This window comes from Lichenostomus cassidix, chromosome 2 (genome assembly GCF_008360975.1).
Source record: "Lichenostomus cassidix isolate B80296 chromosome 2, HeHo_3.0, whole genome shotgun sequence".
NCBI lineage: Eukaryota > Metazoa > Chordata > Aves > Passeriformes > Meliphagidae > Lichenostomus > Lichenostomus cassidix.
In genome coordinates, this window is record NC_139482.1 from 31,976,969 (window position 1) to 31,997,234 (window position 20,266).

Below are 20,266 nucleotides of genomic sequence, written 5' to 3' on the forward strand. Positions count from 1 at the left end.
CCTGCACCCTTCCTGCCCCTTCCTGCAGAGAGGCCTCCTCCTGTTCCCTACGGGGACTGTTCCTGCCCGCTGTGACAATTATCAGCCGTGCTCCCGCGTCCCCTTATCTTCTCACCTCCCCCAGGAAGTTCTCAGGGCTTCTGCTCCCGCAGCACAGGGAGAAACATTGATATGGATGTGTTTATGAACCCACGTGAATTCCTCTGGGCCTGCGTCATCAGGGGTGTTTTGTTATGGCAAGAGGATAATTAATGTGCGAGGCTGGAGGGCTGCTTTTCTTGTAAGCACATGGAGGTGAAGTCACACCACCCAGTCTTGAGTGTTTCTACGAAACAAAGGCCTAAATTTTGACTTGCAATCACGAGACTTTCATTTTAACCATGGTTTCATTGAAAGCTTTATCCTTTCTGCTCAGTCACCTCAGAAAGGTTTCCCTGCTCGTGTATCCTGTGCAGTTTTGGTGCTCCCTCCTCCAGCATGCACCAATAGCTACAGCAGCTAATACCTTGCAGGCATTGGAGAGCAGGTACATAGTTCCTTAAGTCAGAAACTTTCCAAAGATGATGAAACAGCTAAATTTGCTCTGTCGGTGCAGGAAAGCATTGGCTTTTTCCAACTTTCCAACAGGCGTTTTATCCCAGTGGAGAAGTCACATGAACACTGGTAGCCAGTGGCCACCACAGCTTGAGGTTCTAACAGAGCCTTGGCATACTCTTCTTCACAGGAATGGTTTCTATTTCTTCCCACCGGACTAGAAATGATGTTGATTATTTCTTCTGTTGTAATCGGAAGGCTGGAACTGTACATGCCAGCCCTTGTTCTTTTTCTTCGTGATTCATAAGCAAATAATTGATGAAAGAGTAAATTATCTTGCAATGGTAAAGAAGGCAGTTTTAGGGAAAGATCTACCTTGTCATCTTTCCTGTAGGTCTGCAAAATATTTAATTTTAGCTAAAAGTTTCTTGCGTGTCACTTACTTAAAAAGTTTCAGTCAACTTCTTAGTCAGCTCTTGTTTAATTACAATTAAATTTTCATTCCTAGGAGTCTGGCCTGGGTTTTAGCCTCTGCTGATGTCTCTCTTTGCAAAAAGAATTCTGAATCCGTGTAACAATCTGCCTTTTATAACAGCTGTACTCCATTCAGCTCTGGTAGATAGATTTGCTGATCTCCCTTTTCAAATGTAACTTTTTAAGTTAAGTACTTATTCTACTTCAAGATCACATACTGTTCTGGCATATTCTGATTCTGATCCCATCTGATGTTGCCTGTATTCTAACTACAGGAACAAAAAAGAATGAGCATGAAGGACATGCTTAAACTCTGAGAAGAAAATTCTAATCAGTCTTCTACCATGGAATGGATCACTGAAAAAAATGGAATATGAAGGACCCACTGAAAATACATAATGCTTACACTAAGAAAAAAGACAAAATAAAACCGAGCAGGGGAGGGAGGAAAAGGTCAGGAGAATATAGGCCAGGAATACACTTTTTGTTAACATGTATATATATAAGATCTAGCTACAGTCCACATTGTGATTTCAATTCCTGAGAGTTAGACTAGTACTAATGCATACATTCAAGATATATGCGTTATTCCAGCAGGATTTTTTCACTCCAGTCATCCTAAAATGTTCTGGCATTTTAACCTAAAATAAAAATGGCACTTGCTGATATAAATACCTATTTTTAAAAAAGTCTAATCAATTTTACATTTTGAATTGAGAACTGTAAGCTGCCCTCATCATTTTTTCAATAACTCATCTGCCTTCATTGTTCTCTACAATGATTTAACCATAGTTTCCTGGAGTATAAAGATAATAATTATTTTATATTACATTTCAGCTTTCACTAGTTATTAGTAAGACTGCAAGGTTGATCTTTGGGAGATGGGCCTTTGGCAGCCTCTCTGCTAAATGGAAGATGGTTTAAACACAGAAAACATCTAGAGATGGCCTAAAGAATACGCTTATATGACATAATTACATGTTCTTCAAGCATGTTTTATAGAGGGTTCTCAAGCAATATTAATACACTGGTTTAATATAGTGTTAGCTTTAACACAGTAGTAAGCATACAGTATTAACAATTTTGGTGAAATGGTATAAACAACCCTTTATAAAATAAAGTGAAAGGGTATAAACAACTGGTAAGGGATCAGGAAGAGAGAAAAATCAGAGTGGCAGGAAGGCAAGTATAAAGTTGCATATATTCTTATCTGCATATACGGATTAGGGGATTAATTGGTTAAGCAAGGAGGCAGAAGGTATGCTAATCACAGGGCATATTGATTAGTGTGCTGTTCTTTAGCCATTACCATGCAGCATTTTAAACATATTATGAGAGGAAATTCTTAATACATATTTGAAAAGGACAGAGCAACAGCTATGCAAATTAAATTCAAAAGGGCCTTCTACACATAATGAATGGTAGGAGAGGAATGAAATAGCATTGCAGCAGCAATCTAATTTTGGGAGATTTTTTTGATTTTGACAAATAATACAGAACACTGCAACATATGTGCAGTCCTGGGCTTTTATCTATCTCTTGAAATAATGCCAAGAACATTATTACCCAAAAATATAAGGACTATATAAGTACTATTATGGTGTAATTGTCATATGTCACTGAGGAGAAACAGTGCTTGGTATTGTTTTGTCATACAGTTTTTACCATACATCTCAGACTCATCAGATGACATAGCACCTGCCAACAGTTTTGTCTATATACTTAGGTCTAGGCCATTAACTGCTCTGATACATCAGTATCCCTTTTCCTAGAACAGCATTGAATTTAAATGCTGATTTTTCCTGCATCTAATCCGTGCAGAATGGGAAGGTTGGAAAGCAGGGAGAAGCCATGTAGCATCTGACACACGCTGGAAGAGAGGGAAAGGTGCAGCACAGCAGAGTGCAGGTGTGGGGGGACAGGTGGGGAGGGAGAGCACAGGTGAGATGAGGAAGCTGGTGGAACAACGTGTGCTGTAACTGTGTTTATTTTACAGGGGATGCAAAGTTATGAACAGAGCTTTCTCCTACATCAACCTGCAATATCTTGTAACCGGTTAACACGGCTTGTCTGGGTAGGGACTACCCTTAAGGGATCGAGCCAAGGTAACAGAGAGGTACTCCTGGATGCTATCAGCTCTGCAGCTGTTGAACGTGCCCTTATGTTCTTTACTTTGCCCTTATGTTCACCTTTGCTGAGCTGATACCAGCTTCCTTTAAACAGCACCTTGCAGGACGAGCCTGGGGTGACTCTCTAGCACAGCCCTGTACTCACAATGGATTTTATTTAAGCGATTATCACGGGGGGAGTTTATATACCACCCCAGCCATGATCAATCACAGAATTGTTAGGGTTGGAAGGGACCTCTGGTGATCACCTAGTCCAACTGCCTGCCAGAGCAGGTGACACAGGAATGTGTCCAGGGGGGTTTTGGATGTCTCCAGAGAGGGAGACTCCAGGACCTCCCTGGGCAGCCTGTTCCGACCCTCTGACACCCTCAACGCAACGAATTTCTTCTTCATGTTGAGGTGGAAATTCTTGTCTTTTAGTTCACGGCCATTGCTCGCCGTCCTGTGGCGGGGTAACAACAAAAAGTCTGGCACCACCTTCTTGGCACTCGCCGTTGAGATATTTAAGTGCGTTGATGAGACCCCCTCTCAGTCTTCTCTAGCCTAAACATGCCCAGCTCCCGTTCGGCCCGCGCCCAGCGGGTCACGCTGCCCAGAGCACGGATGAGGACACATTCCCGGCGGGAGCGGCGGGGCGCACCGCCCGTCCCCTCCCGGCGCTGCCGCGGCTCCCTCCCGCCGCTGGGGGGCGAGCTGCGGCGGGGCCGGGGCGGGGCTGCGGGCGCGCGGCGCGGGCGGAAGCGGCGGGGGCGCGGGCCGGGAGCGCAGGTAGCGCGGGAGCGCGGGGCGGCCGGCGGGGGGCGGCACGGCCCCGGGAGAGACGGAGAGCCGGCGAGCCGCGCCCTGGGCCCGCGCAGTGGGAGAGGAGCGGGGTGGGGGCCCGTCCGTCCGTCCGTCCGTCCGTCCGTGTTTTCACGGGGGAAGAGGAGGAGGAGGTGTCTGCAGGCTCGGGGGGGACCGGGATGGCGCAGGGTGGCTGCGGCTGTCCCGCACACGCGGGTCCGCACCGCGCCTGAGCTCCCGCGTTGGTCCGCCCTCCTCCGGGAGCTGCGGGACAGGCTTGCGTTCCTTGGCTTCCTTGCCGCCGGCTGTCGGTCCGGTGGGTCGCGGCTCCGGGGCGGCTGCGGCGCTGTCACTGCGGGCCCGAGAGCGGCGCGGCGCGGCGCGGTGAGTTGTGCTGGGTCGCGGTTCCTTCGGCCGGGATCGTGTCCCAGCGCCGGGATGCAGTGTCCTTGGGCGGGGAGGAAGCCGTGCAGGAAACGAGGGTTTTCTGCTTTCCGTCACCGTTAGCAGGGGTCTGCCAGCCTTAAGCTGTGGCTGCAGTGACTCTGCAAGATCGATGGCTTGTGCTGTGAGGACGGAACTTCCAAAGAGGCAAAGAATGATTACAGTGATGTTTTGGATCTTACAGGAAGGAAAAGAAATCGTGTTCAGGCAAAGGGAGGATCCTTACCAATGTCAGGTTAAGTGATCTTTGGACACTAACGAGTCTGCATAAAAAACCCCGAAACAAATGGGTAAATATGTTACTGAAATTGCTCTCTTTGGTACTGTTGAGGAAATAGGGAAAAGTAATCCTGAATGAAACCTGCAAGATTTGAAACACTCAGTTTTAGGAGATTATAATATATGGAATTTCCTGACGGCAAGAGTTGCAGAATGACACTTCCTTCTTACAATATAATTAAATAGCTTTTATATGTAACATCTGATGATGTTTTAGCTGCGCTTATCTTTGATTAAGTTTATTTTGGTAAATAGGTATAACGTACTATTATCTCTACCTTATTTCTGTAGCTCTGTTCATCATTCATTATTAATAAACTCTCTTTTCTGTTCCCTAAACTAACATGGTAGCATCCTGTAAATTCTCTTTTATGTCTCATGTCATCTAAAAGACGCTGACAAGTAGAGTGGAGTGTAATTTCTGTGTTTGTGTGCCAGAAAACAAGTAGACAGAATTTTTGGTCTATGCTATAACATGATGTGGAGTTTCCTTAGAACAGTTCAGATTGGGTTAACTAGTTCTTTTTGGTTGCTATTTTGGGGATTTTTTTTTGTTGTTTTGCCCCCTCTGTAGGTGAATTGGGGGCAGAGGCATGTGCTTTTTTCACTGTGAAAAGTGATCTTTGTAGGAATTGTGACTGTTTTAAGAAAAACTTCAGAATATTAACGTGATGTACATTAGACTGTGAGTAGCACCTTCTGGTAGTGTCAGAAGTGGAGTGATTGCAGTTTTAGACCAAATGTAGAAATTTATTGTTATCTTTGTTCCTGTTTTGACTGCAGATACCCATGTGTATAAAGCCTAAATTATTCTGGCCTCTTTTTGTTATTTTAGGTGTTAAAATGTGTAACTGTTTAATAGGTACTTGAGAGCTCCAGAGAATTAAGCAATTGTGCTGGAGTTCCTTTGGTGTAATAAATAGGTCTTTTTCCTAAAGTTTTTACAGTTGGAAATAAAGCTACTTCCTTTTATTTTCACACCCCCCTGCCTTTTTCTTTTTAAAGCTTTTGTAGCATCTGGTTTTCGGGACTCCTTTTGGCTGTTACCTCCATGAAGGAGGCATCGGTATTAGCTGATCACATATTGTGATGTATCTTGGGGATTGGATGTCATTTAACTGCTAAAAGTAAGATATTTCCCCTGGAGTTCATGATCACTCATACATTTTCCAAGAATAGTAAAGGGGAATAGTTCTTGCATCTTGCCTAAACTGTAAGTAGGATAAATGCATGCTGTCAGCTGAAATTGTCAGCTGTGTAGTCAATGTATCTGAAGACTAGTAAGTGTCATAAATAGCAATTTTCCAGTAGCTGTCAAAAATCTGTGAAGCTCAGTTGCTCAAATGAATGTGTTTTTCCTGGTACAAATTTACTGCTAAAGTGTACTTTATATGCTATATGTTTTTTAATAGCCTCTTTCATCTGTGGTTGATAATTTCTGCTGTTTTATGGGCTGGCTTTTCTCAACTGCGTATTATTAATAATAGCCTCTTATATTTTCTTCTATGATTTACAAGAAAACTTTACAGACTTTACAAAAAAATAGGTATATTAGCATTTGCCTATGTAATTTAGAAGATTCATTTTGGATTGCTCAGAGCTGAATAGGTACTTTGCTTATGTAAAACAAGGTCTGGACTAGAGGCCTAGACAAGGAAATGTAAAACTTATTCCAATGAAATTTGTTTCTTCAGTAATATTGAAGAAATAGGAGGCTACTGTGATATAAATAATCCAGTTAAATTTCTGGGTACCTTCTCCTTAATGTTAAGAATAAAATATTGCAGTGCACACCACTGAGGCATTACGGTTAACTAATGTCTGTCATAACCCATTACTATGCTGAAATGACCTGGCAAGTCAATCTAGAAATAAGAAAAGAGGCAGAAGGAAAGAAATTACCTGTCTTTAAAATTTTCTCCGATGTTATTTTTCTAAAATTGTCAACTGGGTCAGCCTACCAGGAAGGAGCATGAATGCAAAGCCTTGTCTGTATTGCAATTTTGCCACAGAAAGATAATTTTGGTGGAAAAATTCATACTCAGTTTGAATTCTACAGGTTCCTTGAAAGAAAACCAGACAAGCTGAATTCTTCCTCTGTGTCCAGTGGTACAAGTCCTTTTTTTTTGTTGCTCTTGTACAGAAATAGTGTTTGTGTGGTGCACTGTGTGTACATGTGTGAGCACTGGCAATCTCTCCCCCATGGCAGCTGTCACTTTGTTAGTTGTCTCCCCTCCCCTCTTAATTCTCTTTAATGACACCTGCCTTTCTTTTATGTCTCTCTAAAACGTTCAGTGAAAGTCCCCCTCTTACCAGTAACCTACATTCATCATCCTGCAAGCTTGGCTCTCTGTAAAACCAGTTAAAATTAGCTAAACATTATCCTCTCAGGAGGACGTTTTGGAGTCTCAGGGGCTTTGGAAAGAGCGATACAAAGACAACTGTGAAATTTCACAAGGGACTAGCAGTGCTGTGGAAGTACTTGTCATAGCCTGGTGTTCATCTGCAGTTAAAAAACAGTGGCAGTGCTACTGGGAAGTGAAAAACCAAGAAGGTGCCTTGTGCTCTGTCATCAGTGACTCTTAGGAGCAAGGGTCCTACAGAGACCTGAATAGCAGCAATAAAGCATGAAGAGAAAATTAAGTGTCCCAGGGAAAATGAAGCTGAGATTTTTTTTTGTTTGTTTTAAAAGAAGCTGATATGGAGAGATATATATGTTTTGGGGCCCAGATGGACCCAATGGGAGGAGGGGAAGTTCAGCAAGTACAACATACTGTCCCTATTGATATACTGTCCCTATTGATAGCTGCTTGCTTTAATTTTCTTCACAAGCCTTGCCAAGCCATTTCCCCTCTCAAATCTTGAATCTTGGCTGACTGCCCATGGGCAAGGAACAAAGAATTTCTGTTTTTATAGGTTGGTTTATTTTAAAAGCATTCATTGGCAGTAGTAGACAAAATAAAGGGGGAAGGTGCTGAAAAAAAAGAAAAGATACTCTGAGGTACTTGAGGAAGCTCCTTAAACACAATGCAAAATGAAAATAATTGTTGGTAGAAAGTGTAAAATAAAACCAATTAAAATAGAAATGCATGCATTAAATAGAAACAGCACTCCAGTATTTCTAAAATACTGACAAAAGGTAATCTAGTGTTTGGGCTCTCAGATAGTTTTATACCAGAGCCACTGTAAACTTGCTGTGTGGGTTTCCAAGTCAAAAGCAGTATGTTTGTGCTTTCAACTCGAAGTTCAGCTACAAAACATATCGGTGCTGTTCTTAGAAGCCTGTAGGAGGTGAAACTGTTCTGGGTTTAAGACATGTTTGAGGTAGTCTCAGCAACAGCAGCAACACTGTGCTTGATGAGCTGTGACTTTTGTTGGCCCATATATCCTTTGACTGCTTTGAGAGACAGGAACTGTGGGGAGCACACAAGATTTTCTTCTTTCTTTGTAGAAAAATAGGTGGTTTTGGTGGTTACCCGTTTTTGCTATTCCCTTAAACCTCATGTTTCCTTCACTTGGAATATCCATTAAAGGTATTCCCCAAAAGACAGTAAGGCAAAAGGATATCTTTTTTTTCAGTGTGCCAAGGTAATTGCAAGTCTCGGGCATGCAAGAGCAGGCAATGAAGGAACGCATGCTGCAGGAGGAGGTGTAAAGATAGATGTCCTGGAAAAGACACAAAGGCAGACTCCTTTGGCAGCACACTCCAAAAATGGTACAGAACTGCTAAAACCTGCAGCCCAGCAACCTGCATAGTGATAGGGCAGCCTTTCTTTGCCCAGGAATATGTCTTCTTACCTGTTCTTAAGATAGCAGTGTGTTCTATACTACTGATCTTTTCACTTGACTCTAGCAGCTATTAATATAAATGGCCTCCTCTATCAACTGATCTATGATGCAGTCTGGAAAGACCCTTGAATTTCATCAGCACATTTCGGGGAGCTCTGTTATGTCAGGCATTGCTGAGGTTTTGTCAGTACAGTATCCTCTTTTCCCTCTCTGCTGTGTTGTTTTTCTGTTGAACAAATTATACAGCAACGATAGGAATACTTGAATTGCTGAGAGTTAATTTTATCAGAAGACAGCTCAGATGTGGTTTTGTTTGTCTGGGAACTGTCATTGCTGTTGATGGTTGGTTCTGAGTAGAATATCCTGCTCTTTTATGGCACTATGCAGCTGTCTGAGTGAACCTGATTAATGAACCTGGGAACCAAAGGACACTATTGGTCTGCAACAGTCACCAGTATGGATGTGCAAAACTACAGGACAGTATTTTATTGGCATCTTCTCAAGAACTTGTGTGCTCATAAAAAATATGAAGAATGTGATTCTTCCTTACGCACCAGTTTTAATCAGGGCCCTGTGTAACAATAAACACTTCACTTCTTTGGGCCCCTGTTTGCCAGCTGCACCTCATGCAAATTTTTCACCTACTGCCAAGCCAACAGCCATCTAAGACTGCAAATTACCAGAATAAAACTGTCATTTTTGGCATTCCAAAAAGTCTCAGCATGTGAGCTCCTGGGCTTCTGGGTGCTTGTTTCATTGTCCCAGTCTTCTAAAATTGATTGGCTAATGAATATGTTCTATGCTTTTTTGGGTGCATGTCAGTCATTCTTTAGACTTCCCATTTTCATTGCTGCTCAGAAACTGGGCTGATAGTTTTCCAAATAACATAGAACCAGCCTGTCTGCTCTCAGAATGGTCAGTGTGATCAATTCCTGTCAGCTGAGTAATGCTCAAAATTTTCTGTTGGAAAATTAGAAAACAAAATATTTTGGACATCACAGAGGTAAAAGGGCCAGCGGGAGCACACTGTAAATAGATGCAAAAAAAGGGGAAAATAATAGAATGGAGCTTGATGGTACTGTGGAAATGTTTTTCCTGGTATTCTATAATGCCCAGTGATTTTTGTTTTCCTGAATTGTTTGTTTGGTATTGCAATGAGCTATCACCCTGCATATTTACAGACAGTTTATTGTTTACTGATACAGTACCCTCTCTGTACTGAGAGATATTTGTTGCCATGAATTTAATAGTAATTTCTGGCAGAGATGTAATTTTAGTATGTTAATTTTATATAATTAATAATTTCATAAAATTTTTGTGCTCCCACTGAGATGGTAATAAATTCCAATTTTGTACTGTACAATTATTATATAGTAATTATTGTCAGCTTTTATTTGTACTGTCCTAGTTTCTGTTTGCTGTCTGTTCTCTTACAAGATTTTTTCCACTTCCTCTGTAATTAGATGCACGCTTCTATGCCTGTATATGGCTTTTTGTTTTAAGCTCTGTCTTGATAAATCACTTTTTCTGTTTATGCAGTTCATAATAATAGCTGGTTGCAAAGCCAGAGCTGCTCTTGAATTCACAGTGTCATGTTGTTACTGATCATAATTTGGAAGTGAGGAACAGATAAATAGTGTGGTAGTAAGTAATACATTGAGTAAAATTCCCACTTATCAAGCCTACTTTCTTAATGTATTAGTTCATTAGAGACCTGTCTTAAGTCTCTAGAGTATCACTGAGGAACTACTGTCTTAGTATTTGAGATTCTGTCTTTCAAAATATATGGCCAAAGGGGTGACTTTACTGGACTGTATGTTAGCAATTCTATTTTCACTGCATTTTTCTTGGCTTTATCCTTAAAAGTATTTTTGATCTTTGAATCAAATGGGATTCTCTCAGGCTTCAGTTTTCTGTATTCTTTGCATCTGCAAACTGCTTATTAATAACTACTGAAAATAGCAGGTGGACCTGGTGCTTTCTTTTTCTCTTACAAATAATTATCTTCATCTGTCCTGTACATTTTTCAAAACTAGAAGGTACATGCATCGTCTCTGCAGGACAGGTTTAAATTTGCCATATAACCATTTCTAGGAGTTTAGGAAGGCTGATGTCTCTTGGGCAGGCTGGAAAAATGATGATGAATATGTGCTGGTCTTTCATGACCCAACTGACTGACAGAAGTGGCAGTGCTGCAAGGTGTGCAATAAACTTTTAAGGATTTAGGTATGCCTATTTAGGTATTTCCTGATAACCTGAGGTTGTTTCAAGGGATGTACGAGGCATTCCTTTGTGTTACAGACCAGTTCATTTTTGTATTGTATGTTAATATAATCTCTTAATTTTTCTGGGAATTGGTAAAACAGAATCTGAGGAAGACTTTGCAACAAAATTCAAGAAGGATGATTTGTAAGTAGGGGCAGGTTTCCATGGAGAAGGGTTAGTATTCAAGCTGAAGTCTGATGCTATTGTTTAGTTAACTAGTATCAGAGGTACTAGAACTTTGCTTTATTATGGAACATATAATGCATTTTCTGTAGCTTTTTCTTTTACCTTTGCTCCTTTTGATTCATGCAGTCAATAATATAATTTATGTATGACTGATTTTGAAATACAGGTCACAGGATAGTGAGATGATTTTATTTTGGAGTGGACGAGTGCCTTAATTCGTTGTTTTTGTTGCCAGATGTATGTCAGTGTTGTGGTACCACTGGACAAAGTTGTATCCACGTTGGCAGGTTTTGGTAATACTTTTCTTAGACAATCAGCAGGGGCAACAGTGGAAAAAACCAAGCTCTTTATATGTCTGTGAAAGGCAAACCTAGTGTCAGATCCTCATTCAGGAATTGGCTGTACCTCCAAGTTCTAATGTTGCTCCTGGCTTGGGCTTGTAATTTTCAGAATAATTTAAATATGCATGCTGATTTTAAAGAACTTTGGAAAACTGCCACTTGAATCTCTTACTTTAGGCTTCTTATTGAAGGGATTATCTGGAAGATACTCTCTTCTTCATGGCTTCTTGGATTGCCATTTTGCCTGCAGTCTGTTCAGAGGTTTTGTTTGGTTGCATATTTTGTTTTGTTTTGGGTTTGCTAGTTTAAGGTTTTGTTTCTTTTCTTTTCCTCTGCAGATTTTCAGATTTTGTTCTGGTTGTACTCCTTCATCTTCATGGTTGTCTTCCTTTTGTCTCAGTCTCTGTGATCAGGGGTGGTAGGAATTCCAACAAGATATAGCTCTGATGCACCCTTTTTTCCTGTTGCTCTCTGCGGTGCTTTGACTGCCTTTGCCACAAAAGTCCCTCAGCTGTGGTTGGTAGAGTAGTATGCCAGCATTTCTGTCCAGGATAATTCAGTGTGAAGAAGGAGGTGTCAGCTTCCTTTTTTTCCTGCTCAGGGAGGATGGGTAGGGAGGATTTCCAAATCAGCGTATTCTGTGATTTGAGGGAGTAAGGGAGAATTAAGATCACAAGAGGCAATGTTCCTTCTTACATGTGTGCTGTTATCTTATGGGACACTGCCTCTGAATTACTGAAAACAAAGACCCATTCTGAGTCCAAGTCTTATTGAGACTTTAATGTTCTTGTAGAGAAGTGCTGACCCTTCAGGGCAACAAGAGGTACAAGAATATTCCAATCCATCCATCTTACTGTGCTATTTTCTTCCTAATGTGTGCTCCTGCTGCTCTGATATTCTTTTTTTCCTGCTTCCAAATCATGTGGGTTTTAGCCTGCTTTTTTTTTTCTTTTTTGTTACCCCACACTGTGTAATCTTGGAAGTGTCTTGCAGTGAGTATGTTATGGGTCACTAGAAGTGCATGCTTCAGGGGGAAAGAGGAGACCAAATCTCCAGAATTTTGAGATTGCAGTGGAATTCATTGGGGGGGGAGTGACCTTTAAAAATTTGTAGGAAAAGTGACAAATACAAATAGTTCCCTTCATTTTGATACACCTTGCTCCCAGTTCCTTTGCCTAGCATCAGTGTTTGGGTGTTATGCAATTTCCCAGCAGGTGAAGTCCTTGATTTCCATTAGCTTCAGTAGTCAGTGTGTGCACTGCGAATCAGATATACATGGCAATGGCCCAGTCTGTAATTCCTGCTGCTGCTTGGCAGGAGTTTATTCAATCTGTTCCTCTTGGCTAGACCACTTATCCTGGCTTGTGGTCTTATTTACAGTGTGATGGCAGAGTTATTTCTACTCCAAAGGACTGTAGTGATACTGTCTAAATGCTTCAGGGTGAGATATGGCTGGAGATCGGTGGAGAACTGAACTAAATTTAACTTTTGTAAGAGCTATCTGTTCTTTTCAGTCTTTTTTTTTTAATATTATTTTGATTAATAGAAGTATAAGCTTTTGGGAATGGGGGTTGAAACTAACGGTCTCCTCTTGAGAGATACTGTTTTGTCTTCTGAGCCATCACATGAATACTCTACTCCTGGACCTCTGAATGTTTTCCATTGTATTTGTTACTGTGCAGAGATTATGTAGAGACATAATAATTGGGGTGCAGTTTATTCTTTAAAGTCTGAGTGAAGAGCCATGGATTTGGCAAAGAGCTAGGGAGAAGAAGTTTTGGTTAGTGCATGTTTAGAGAAGATCTGTTTCAGGAAATCTTAAACCACACAATTCCAAATATTCATGCTGTGGAATGTAAGTTTTTATTGTTTTCTGTCATATTCTATGTACGTAAGACAAATTTGTGTCTTAAAACAGTTTTGGGGGGAGGTAAGCACATTCGTTGAACAAAGTACATGCCACTGCATTTCCAGTGGGAGTTCAAATTACTGTGTGTTGGTGTCTGTCCGTGTGCATGGTCACACCCCACAGTGTAGGTGAAGTGAGCTGTTCCTCATTCAGTGACTTGGGATTGCCACTTGTGTTAGTGCACCCAGCAGTAGAAATTTACTGGCAGTGGTTACCACAGGGCATTTTACACACAACAGCTCGTTAGTGCACAGCAACTTTGGTGTCCAAGTCCTAATGTCGCCCCTGCTTTAGGTTAATAATTTTCAGAATAATTTAGATATGCATGTTGATTTTAGAGCACTTCAAAAATGTGCCACTTGAACCAGGCACGCCAGTTTGCCTGTTGAGAGGATTATCTGAAGAGTGAAGGGAAGGGTTTGGCGCCCTGGTGGCGGTGACACTCGTGTTGGCAGCAGAGAGCAGGGTGTCGGCACAAGGCCAATGGAACTGGCCAGTGGAGGGGATGAAAAGTGCCATGGGGGCACAGCTGGGTTTAGATGAGAGCTCAGCAGCACGAGAAAGTCAGTCTAAATATTCTGGTACAAACCCAGGCCCAAGTGCTACTATGGAAAGTCTGGTGAGGAACTCTATTAGATGTGTAATTTCAGTCTAAAAAGTGCTTGTGTCAGGCAATATGTGGGGAAGAACTGGGAATACATAACTATTGTGTAAAATGAGTAGCTGTATGCAGACTATGTTAAATAATAGAAGGTCTCTTTCAAGAAAGTCTTGAATAATTGGAGTAGTTTCAGAGATGGGTTAAAGATGTTAAATACGAGGTATACACATAGAAAGAGAGTGAAAATGTGGGATATGTTTGAGGAGTAAAAAATAGTAACAGAATGATGCATATGTAAATATATGTGCGTGTACATATATGATGAATCTGGAGCATCTGTTGTCACTGTCTCATAACACAAGAAGAGGGAAATGCTGAGTGACATTCTTACCAGGCTTTCTTTTAAAAGTATTTTGAAGTCAGTTACTGGGCATTCAAATGCATGCGTTCATGATAAAATGGAAATGAATTCTACATTCTTCCCTAACTATTGCTTCAAGTTAGGTTAAAAAATGTATTTCTATTTTCAAAGCGTGTAGCTTGAAGTCCTCAACTGCAATCACTCCACAAAAAAATGAAGGTTTCTTCACTTTTTAAAATTTTTTTCTTCCGCAGTTGGGAGGTCCCAGAAGATGTGTGGCTCAAACTGCGCCAAACTGTCTGAACATTTGTTATTTAACTGCTGAAGCTTTCCTATGCTTTCCTCCTGAAGCCTTATCTATTGAGGGATCAAAATTGGGTACTATGGTAAGACATTTTTTAAAGTTGTAGTAACGTGCTGAGGGTAGGTGCAATGTGCCAGTTTATTTTGGTTTTATTTCTTTAGTCAGTAGTAAGACACCAAAACAAATAAAAAACCTTAATGGTGTACAGAGCCAGGAGAGGAAACTTAAAACTAACTAACCAACCAAGAAACTTCATTCCACATGTTGTCTGTTTATACTTGCCCTGTGCCTCAAAGTGAAGAATAAGAATCAAGTGAATTATTTCAAAAGATCTTTTTCTTGTGTGTAAATGTATAACTTATCACAATGTTGTATGGAAATGTTTTATAGGTCTCTTCTAGATATTCTTCTAGATATTTTTTTGAAGTGCATTTGGGTTTAAATTCCGGTATTTAAAATACCTGTGGGGGTTTGTGGAAGCACAGAAGTTTTGATTTTTGGAGAATAAAAATAGGTAAAAATAGAAAGAGGAAACCCTGTAAATAACAGGCGAGATCCAAAGATAACTGAACCTCTAAGCAGATAAAAAGCCACAATTGTTTGCTAGATGATGAAGTAATACTGTATTTGGAAACTGATATTTGTTCTTGATCTCAACAACTGTAGCAGTTTTGAATAACCAAGCGGTACTTTACAAATTTCAGGAATCAAGACCAACTGAAACATGAGAAGATGTATTCAAGATGATCCAGCCAGAAGATTTTTCACTTCATAGAAATTCTACTTCTGTTTAATATGTAATATAATTTGACAAAGCCAAATTCAGTTACTTCTCTTCAAATTAGGACACGCCTGTGACCTTCATCAGCAATGTTTCTAACATTTTCAAGGAAAAATATGTCCCAGAAACTGAGTATGTTTTTACTGGTCTTTGGAATCATTTGGGGCTTGATGTTGCTACGCTACACTTTTCAGTATCCCAGACGCCAAAGCAGTGCTGAGTTGCGTGGACAGATACTGGATCTCAGTAAAAGATATGTCAAAGCACTGGCAGAAGAAAATAAAAACCTAATGAATGGTGGTGGTGGAGCCTCTATGGCAGGATATGGTAAGAGGAAAAAAGCCATACTAGTTACTTGAATATATTCTTTTTCTGAAAACTGTGAAGTTATAATTTTTCTTTTTTTTAAAGTAAATGCTGCTCTTCAGCTGAATAAAACTCTCTGTATTAACTAATTTGATTTTAGTTTATGCAGTGAAGTTGAAGATTAAAACGAGTTATAAAATCATGCTTCAGACATGAAAGTTTTGCTTTCCAGGTTTTTTTTTAGATCTCTCCAGGTACATGAGCACAGTTAGTTACATAAGTAACAGTGTATTTGGCTTTTTCTGAATCTTCAGCTATTGAGGAATAAGCACATGCTTGATACAGGGATGAAGTTTTATATTAAGTTACTTCAACATTACAGATTCTTCTAGTACCTCATTGCTAAATATCTGCTTTTATTTCTTGAATTTTCTTCTCCTTAAATAGTAAAAAAGCAGTGAGAAAGCAACATACTAGCATACGAGTTGAGTTTGCAGTCTGGAGACTGCAAGGCAATTATGAATTTAGCAGAATCTCCCTTTGTTTTAGAAGTAGCCATAAGAGATAAGGTCCCTTGTCTTGAGAGCTTTAATACTTGCTGCATCATATCTGTCTGATTTGCCTGTCTTGTGACTATGTACCTTACTTGGTAAATAGGTGGCTAGTATTCACTGTCTTCTGAAATATTGAAAAGATAGCTAAAAATGTTTATTTTACTGAAGAGTATCTCAAAAGATGTGTAGTAATGTACTTTAATCACCTTCTCAAGATCTCCTTAAATGGCTCTGCCTGTTGTAGGTTGCCCTTTTATAGGCATTTGGTAAGAATGCAAGCAGCAAAAATATGTCTGAAGTCTTTGCTGCTGCTCAGGAAGAAGGAAGTCTGTGGTGACAAGATGTGCAAGGAGCAGTCCAAGAGGAGTAGGACAGTAAAAAGTGTTTAAACCTTTAATCCTTTCATTCTTAAAATTAATTTTTATGACAGTAGGAGACTGCCTTCTCTTCCCTGTTTTCTCCTGCCACCTTTCTTTTGTCATCAAGGACTTCCTTAATTGTGGAATTAAATTTTTCTGTAATCTAAAAAAACAAAAAAAATCCTTGAGTATTGCAGCTTTTTCTTGCTGTATAGGTCTTGCAGCATATTTCCAAATGAAACTTGTCTTCTGAGCTTGTGTCTGAAATTTAATACAAAATTAAATCATGTCTTGATCTGCATGCTAATCATCAGAATTTAAACTTGACAATTCTTCCCTCAGATTGTTGAGCACAGAATGGTACTACAGAGTACATGACCCACTGTCTGTTACTGAAGCAGACCCTCCTCTGGCTTGAATTGTTAAGCAATTTTTTATTTTTTCAAATATAACATTGCTAAACAAGAACTAGTTAATTTTAGAGGGAGGGACTGACTGAGCTGAGACTTTTTTTTAAGTTTAATTTACTACTGATTTTTAATTTTATCTGTTTTACCCCAATTTTTTACTTCAGTGCCTGTGATATTTCTCCTCGATCTTTCTGCTTAGTTAAGAGCTAATTAGAGGTCAGGGAGTAGAGACAGAATTTGTATATGTCTTCATGTGTAAGGGGAATCTTGACACCTTGTAAAACCTGGTAAGTTTGTTAATTTTTTTCAAATCTGAAGGAAGATGGTGATTGGCAACAACATAATTAGCTTTTGTTGGAAGATGTTACTGGTTTTGTGTTCCAGAACATGAGAGTTTTTTTACCATCTTTTCTCTTATTTTTCAGTCAATAGAGATGTAAATAGATAGAATTTTTTTTTTACCCCTGCTTTATACCTTATGTAAGAAGTGATAGGATACCTTCTAATAGCAGCTTTTCAATGAGTTAAAGCTGTCATTTGGGGGAAAGCTATTAACTACCTTCTTTATTCTGGAAAGTATTTATATATATTCTCTTGCATCCAAGGCTAAAAGGTGACATAGCTGGGTATTTCAATGCTGTTGTCTGGACGAAATTTGAAATAATACCTTTGAATAGTCACTTCTAATGTTCCAACTGGTTTTGTTCTTACACTCAAATATTTAATTGGCTGCCTTCACAGGTCCCTGTTATGGTCGTAGCTCCCTTCCCTAAAATAACAAAGAAATGGTATTAAAGAAAAATCAAGAAGCTATTTAATTTGACATTTGTGTACCAATCTGCACTCCTTTCCAAAAAGGTGTGGTGGGCAGGACAGCAAGTGTTAAGATGTGAATATGTTGAAACGGCAGTTCTTTTCCACACATAGTAAATAACAGGCTGTAATTTGTTTTTTCCATTATCTTCAGCTGATCTTAAGAGAACAATTGCTGTTCTTCTGGATGACATCTTACAACGCCTCGTGAAATTGGAAAACAAGGTTGATTACATCGTTGTGAATGGCTCAGCAACAAATACCACTAATGGAACTAACCATCAGGTGCCAGTGACTTCAAATAAACGTGTAAAGCCAGCAAGCAACATTAGATAGCAAACTAATAGGGCTGCTTTATGTTGCTATGTCATTGATGGATAATATTTAAGATAAGCTTTTTATCACTGGCTAGGGCAAAGCAGTAGTTGACTCTAAAACAAGCGTAGACGATTGTATTCTACAATGTGCTTGGATCTATGTAGGCCTAACATGTGCTTAGGTTCTCAAAGCATTATTTCATTGCCTTGAGCAGTGCTTCTGAAGTGATCTTTGTTGTCTCTAAAGATATTTTGATATCATGATTTGATGTAGTAGGCCATTGGATAATAACAATATGTGGAAAGCAATGGGAAACGTATAGATAGGTTTCTAAATATATTTATTTAAGTATGAATATAACATATCTTTTGGATAGGTGAGCAGTATTGTAGCTTCTTCATTTTTTGTGATCTGCATTAAGCTGAAGTAACTGAGGAAAATGTGTTGCTAAACAGATGTTAGAAAACGTGTACACATAAAATATTTTGTTACTTATTTACTAAAACGATATTAAATTGAGGATAACATTGGTGGTAATATTTTAAAGTTGTGACCCAAAGAATGTCTTTATTTGCACTATCTGTCAGAATAATTAAAGAGAATTTACTGTATATTTAAGAAAATTTATTATAATAGGAGAACATTCTAGGTAGTAACACTGTCCAGGTTTATCTTTATGCCAGAGATAGGGCAGTTAGATTATCAAAAGCAAATCATCATCTGTGATATCTTAGATGATTATTTCTTAAAAAGATATTTAAGTATATGTATTTTGTAATTGCAGATAAAATTATTTAAGTGATGGAAATAAGTTTTGGATATGTGAATACAGTTTATTTTTATTCATTGCAGTTTATTTTTGACATTTTAATGCCTTGCAGTTTGTGTTGGGTATAGCACACCATCTCCCTGAATTGCTTTCTTGATCAGAAGGAAAAGCAATGAAGGGAATCAAGGCATCTCTGCATTTAACAGAGGTGTATGTACTAAGGGTGTCTTATAATGGAATATTTGAGAGCTAAGGTAATGTTTGCCTTATGTCTAAGTCAGCCTTACAGCAAAGTGAATTGCATGCAGTGTGGGTGCACTGTATCTCAGTTGTTACTGAAATCATATTAAAGTGCCAGTGAACCTATTTTTTAACTGTACTGAATGTTTGAAGGGGACAGAATGTTCAGGGACTTTTGCCAAAAGTGTCCTGTAAGTGAGGTTTTGGGGATGAGTAAAATGGGAGGTGCTGGATGATATACCAGGCAAAGTTATGTGTTTTTTTTTCCTTTCTTCTGTTTCCCTGCTGATGCTCTCAACGGTTATAAAGGAGAATACAATTGCAATCTTAGTCAGTACTTAGAATCAAGATGATTTTTTTTTTGGTCACATTGCTGTAAATGTGTACTCACTTCAATGCAGAAAGAGAAAAATAAATTTTTAATTGTCCTTGTAAATGTTCCTGGTCTTTTTTTGGTTTGGGTTTTTTTTTTTTTTTTAATGTAATTAAACGGTCTTGTCATTCTTGCTACATGTGCTCATTCTGTTTCTGGATTGGAAAGTTGGATGTCTCTGAGGTTTAGTAGTACTCTTTCTGGTATTCTTCCTTTCTTCTCAGTGACTGAATTCTTCTGCTCTTGAAATTCTAATGCCCTGAAACTTTCCTCAGGTTAGTGGTGAGGGTAGAAAGAAATGAAAATAAAAGAACTGCTTTAGATCTTTAATAGTAAAGACTTCTCTGTTTAACCTAAGAGTAAAGAAGATACATGCAGAACTTCTTTTGAACCTGCAGATTGACAACATAGAGATAGATAGACAGACAGACAGATAGGTTTTTATATCCATCTCTCTGGTTTATTTCCTAGATACTTAGATACTTGATTGTTAGCAACCAAAACCTTTATGGGTCATGTCCCTTTGTGCTGTAAACACACAGTTCTTGTCTGCATATACAAAAGTAACTTTTTTTCTTGTGAGGGTGTGTGAAACCTCGAAGTTATTGAAGATTGTTAAACAAACATAACAAGGCTCACAAGGTGAATATTGTCGCTGTGTGCACAAGCAGGTTATTTTATCTAGGGGCTTTGGAGACTGATACATGCAGTCGTGGTAATTCATAGTGCCATTAGCAAATAGTTACTTTTCTCTTATGTTTTGGTAGCCCGATGGCTCGTTGGAATTAGTTTTTACTTGTACTTAGTATATATATAGAGTTATAGAGAGAAAACCATGAACTACCTCTCTTATGGCATAACAGTCCCATTCATGAATGTAGTTGAAAGATGTGTGCTCCAGCAGTGCAGAAGGTGAAAGCTGACCTTCCTCACGCTTTTTGCTG

General features: G+C 39.4%; 1 protein-coding gene across 3 annotated transcripts; it reads left to right on the forward strand.

Annotated features, from left to right (window-relative positions):
• The first annotated feature begins 3,882 nt into the window (after positions 1-3,882).
• CCDC126 (coiled-coil domain containing 126) lies at positions 3,883-19,385 on the forward strand. Of its 3 annotated transcripts, none has more exons than XM_085050926.1 (4): positions 3,883-3,905; positions 14,350-14,481; positions 15,104-15,507; positions 17,777-19,385. In XM_085050926.1, the coding sequence occupies exons 3-4, from the start codon at positions 15,270-15,272 to the stop codon at positions 17,956-17,958; spliced, it is 420 nt and encodes a 139-aa protein (XP_084907052.1). In that variant the 5' UTR covers positions 3,883-3,905; positions 14,350-14,481; positions 15,104-15,269; the 3' UTR covers positions 17,959-19,385. The 3 variants fall into 3 exon arrangements, with proteins under 3 accessions (XP_084907052.1, XP_084907054.1, XP_084907051.1); XM_085050928.1 differs by lacking the exon at positions 3,883-3,905 and adding an exon at positions 3,921-4,304; XM_085050925.1 differs by lacking the exon at positions 3,883-3,905 and having other exon boundaries at positions 9,891-14,481.
• Positions 19,386-20,266: the final 881 nt, after the last annotated feature.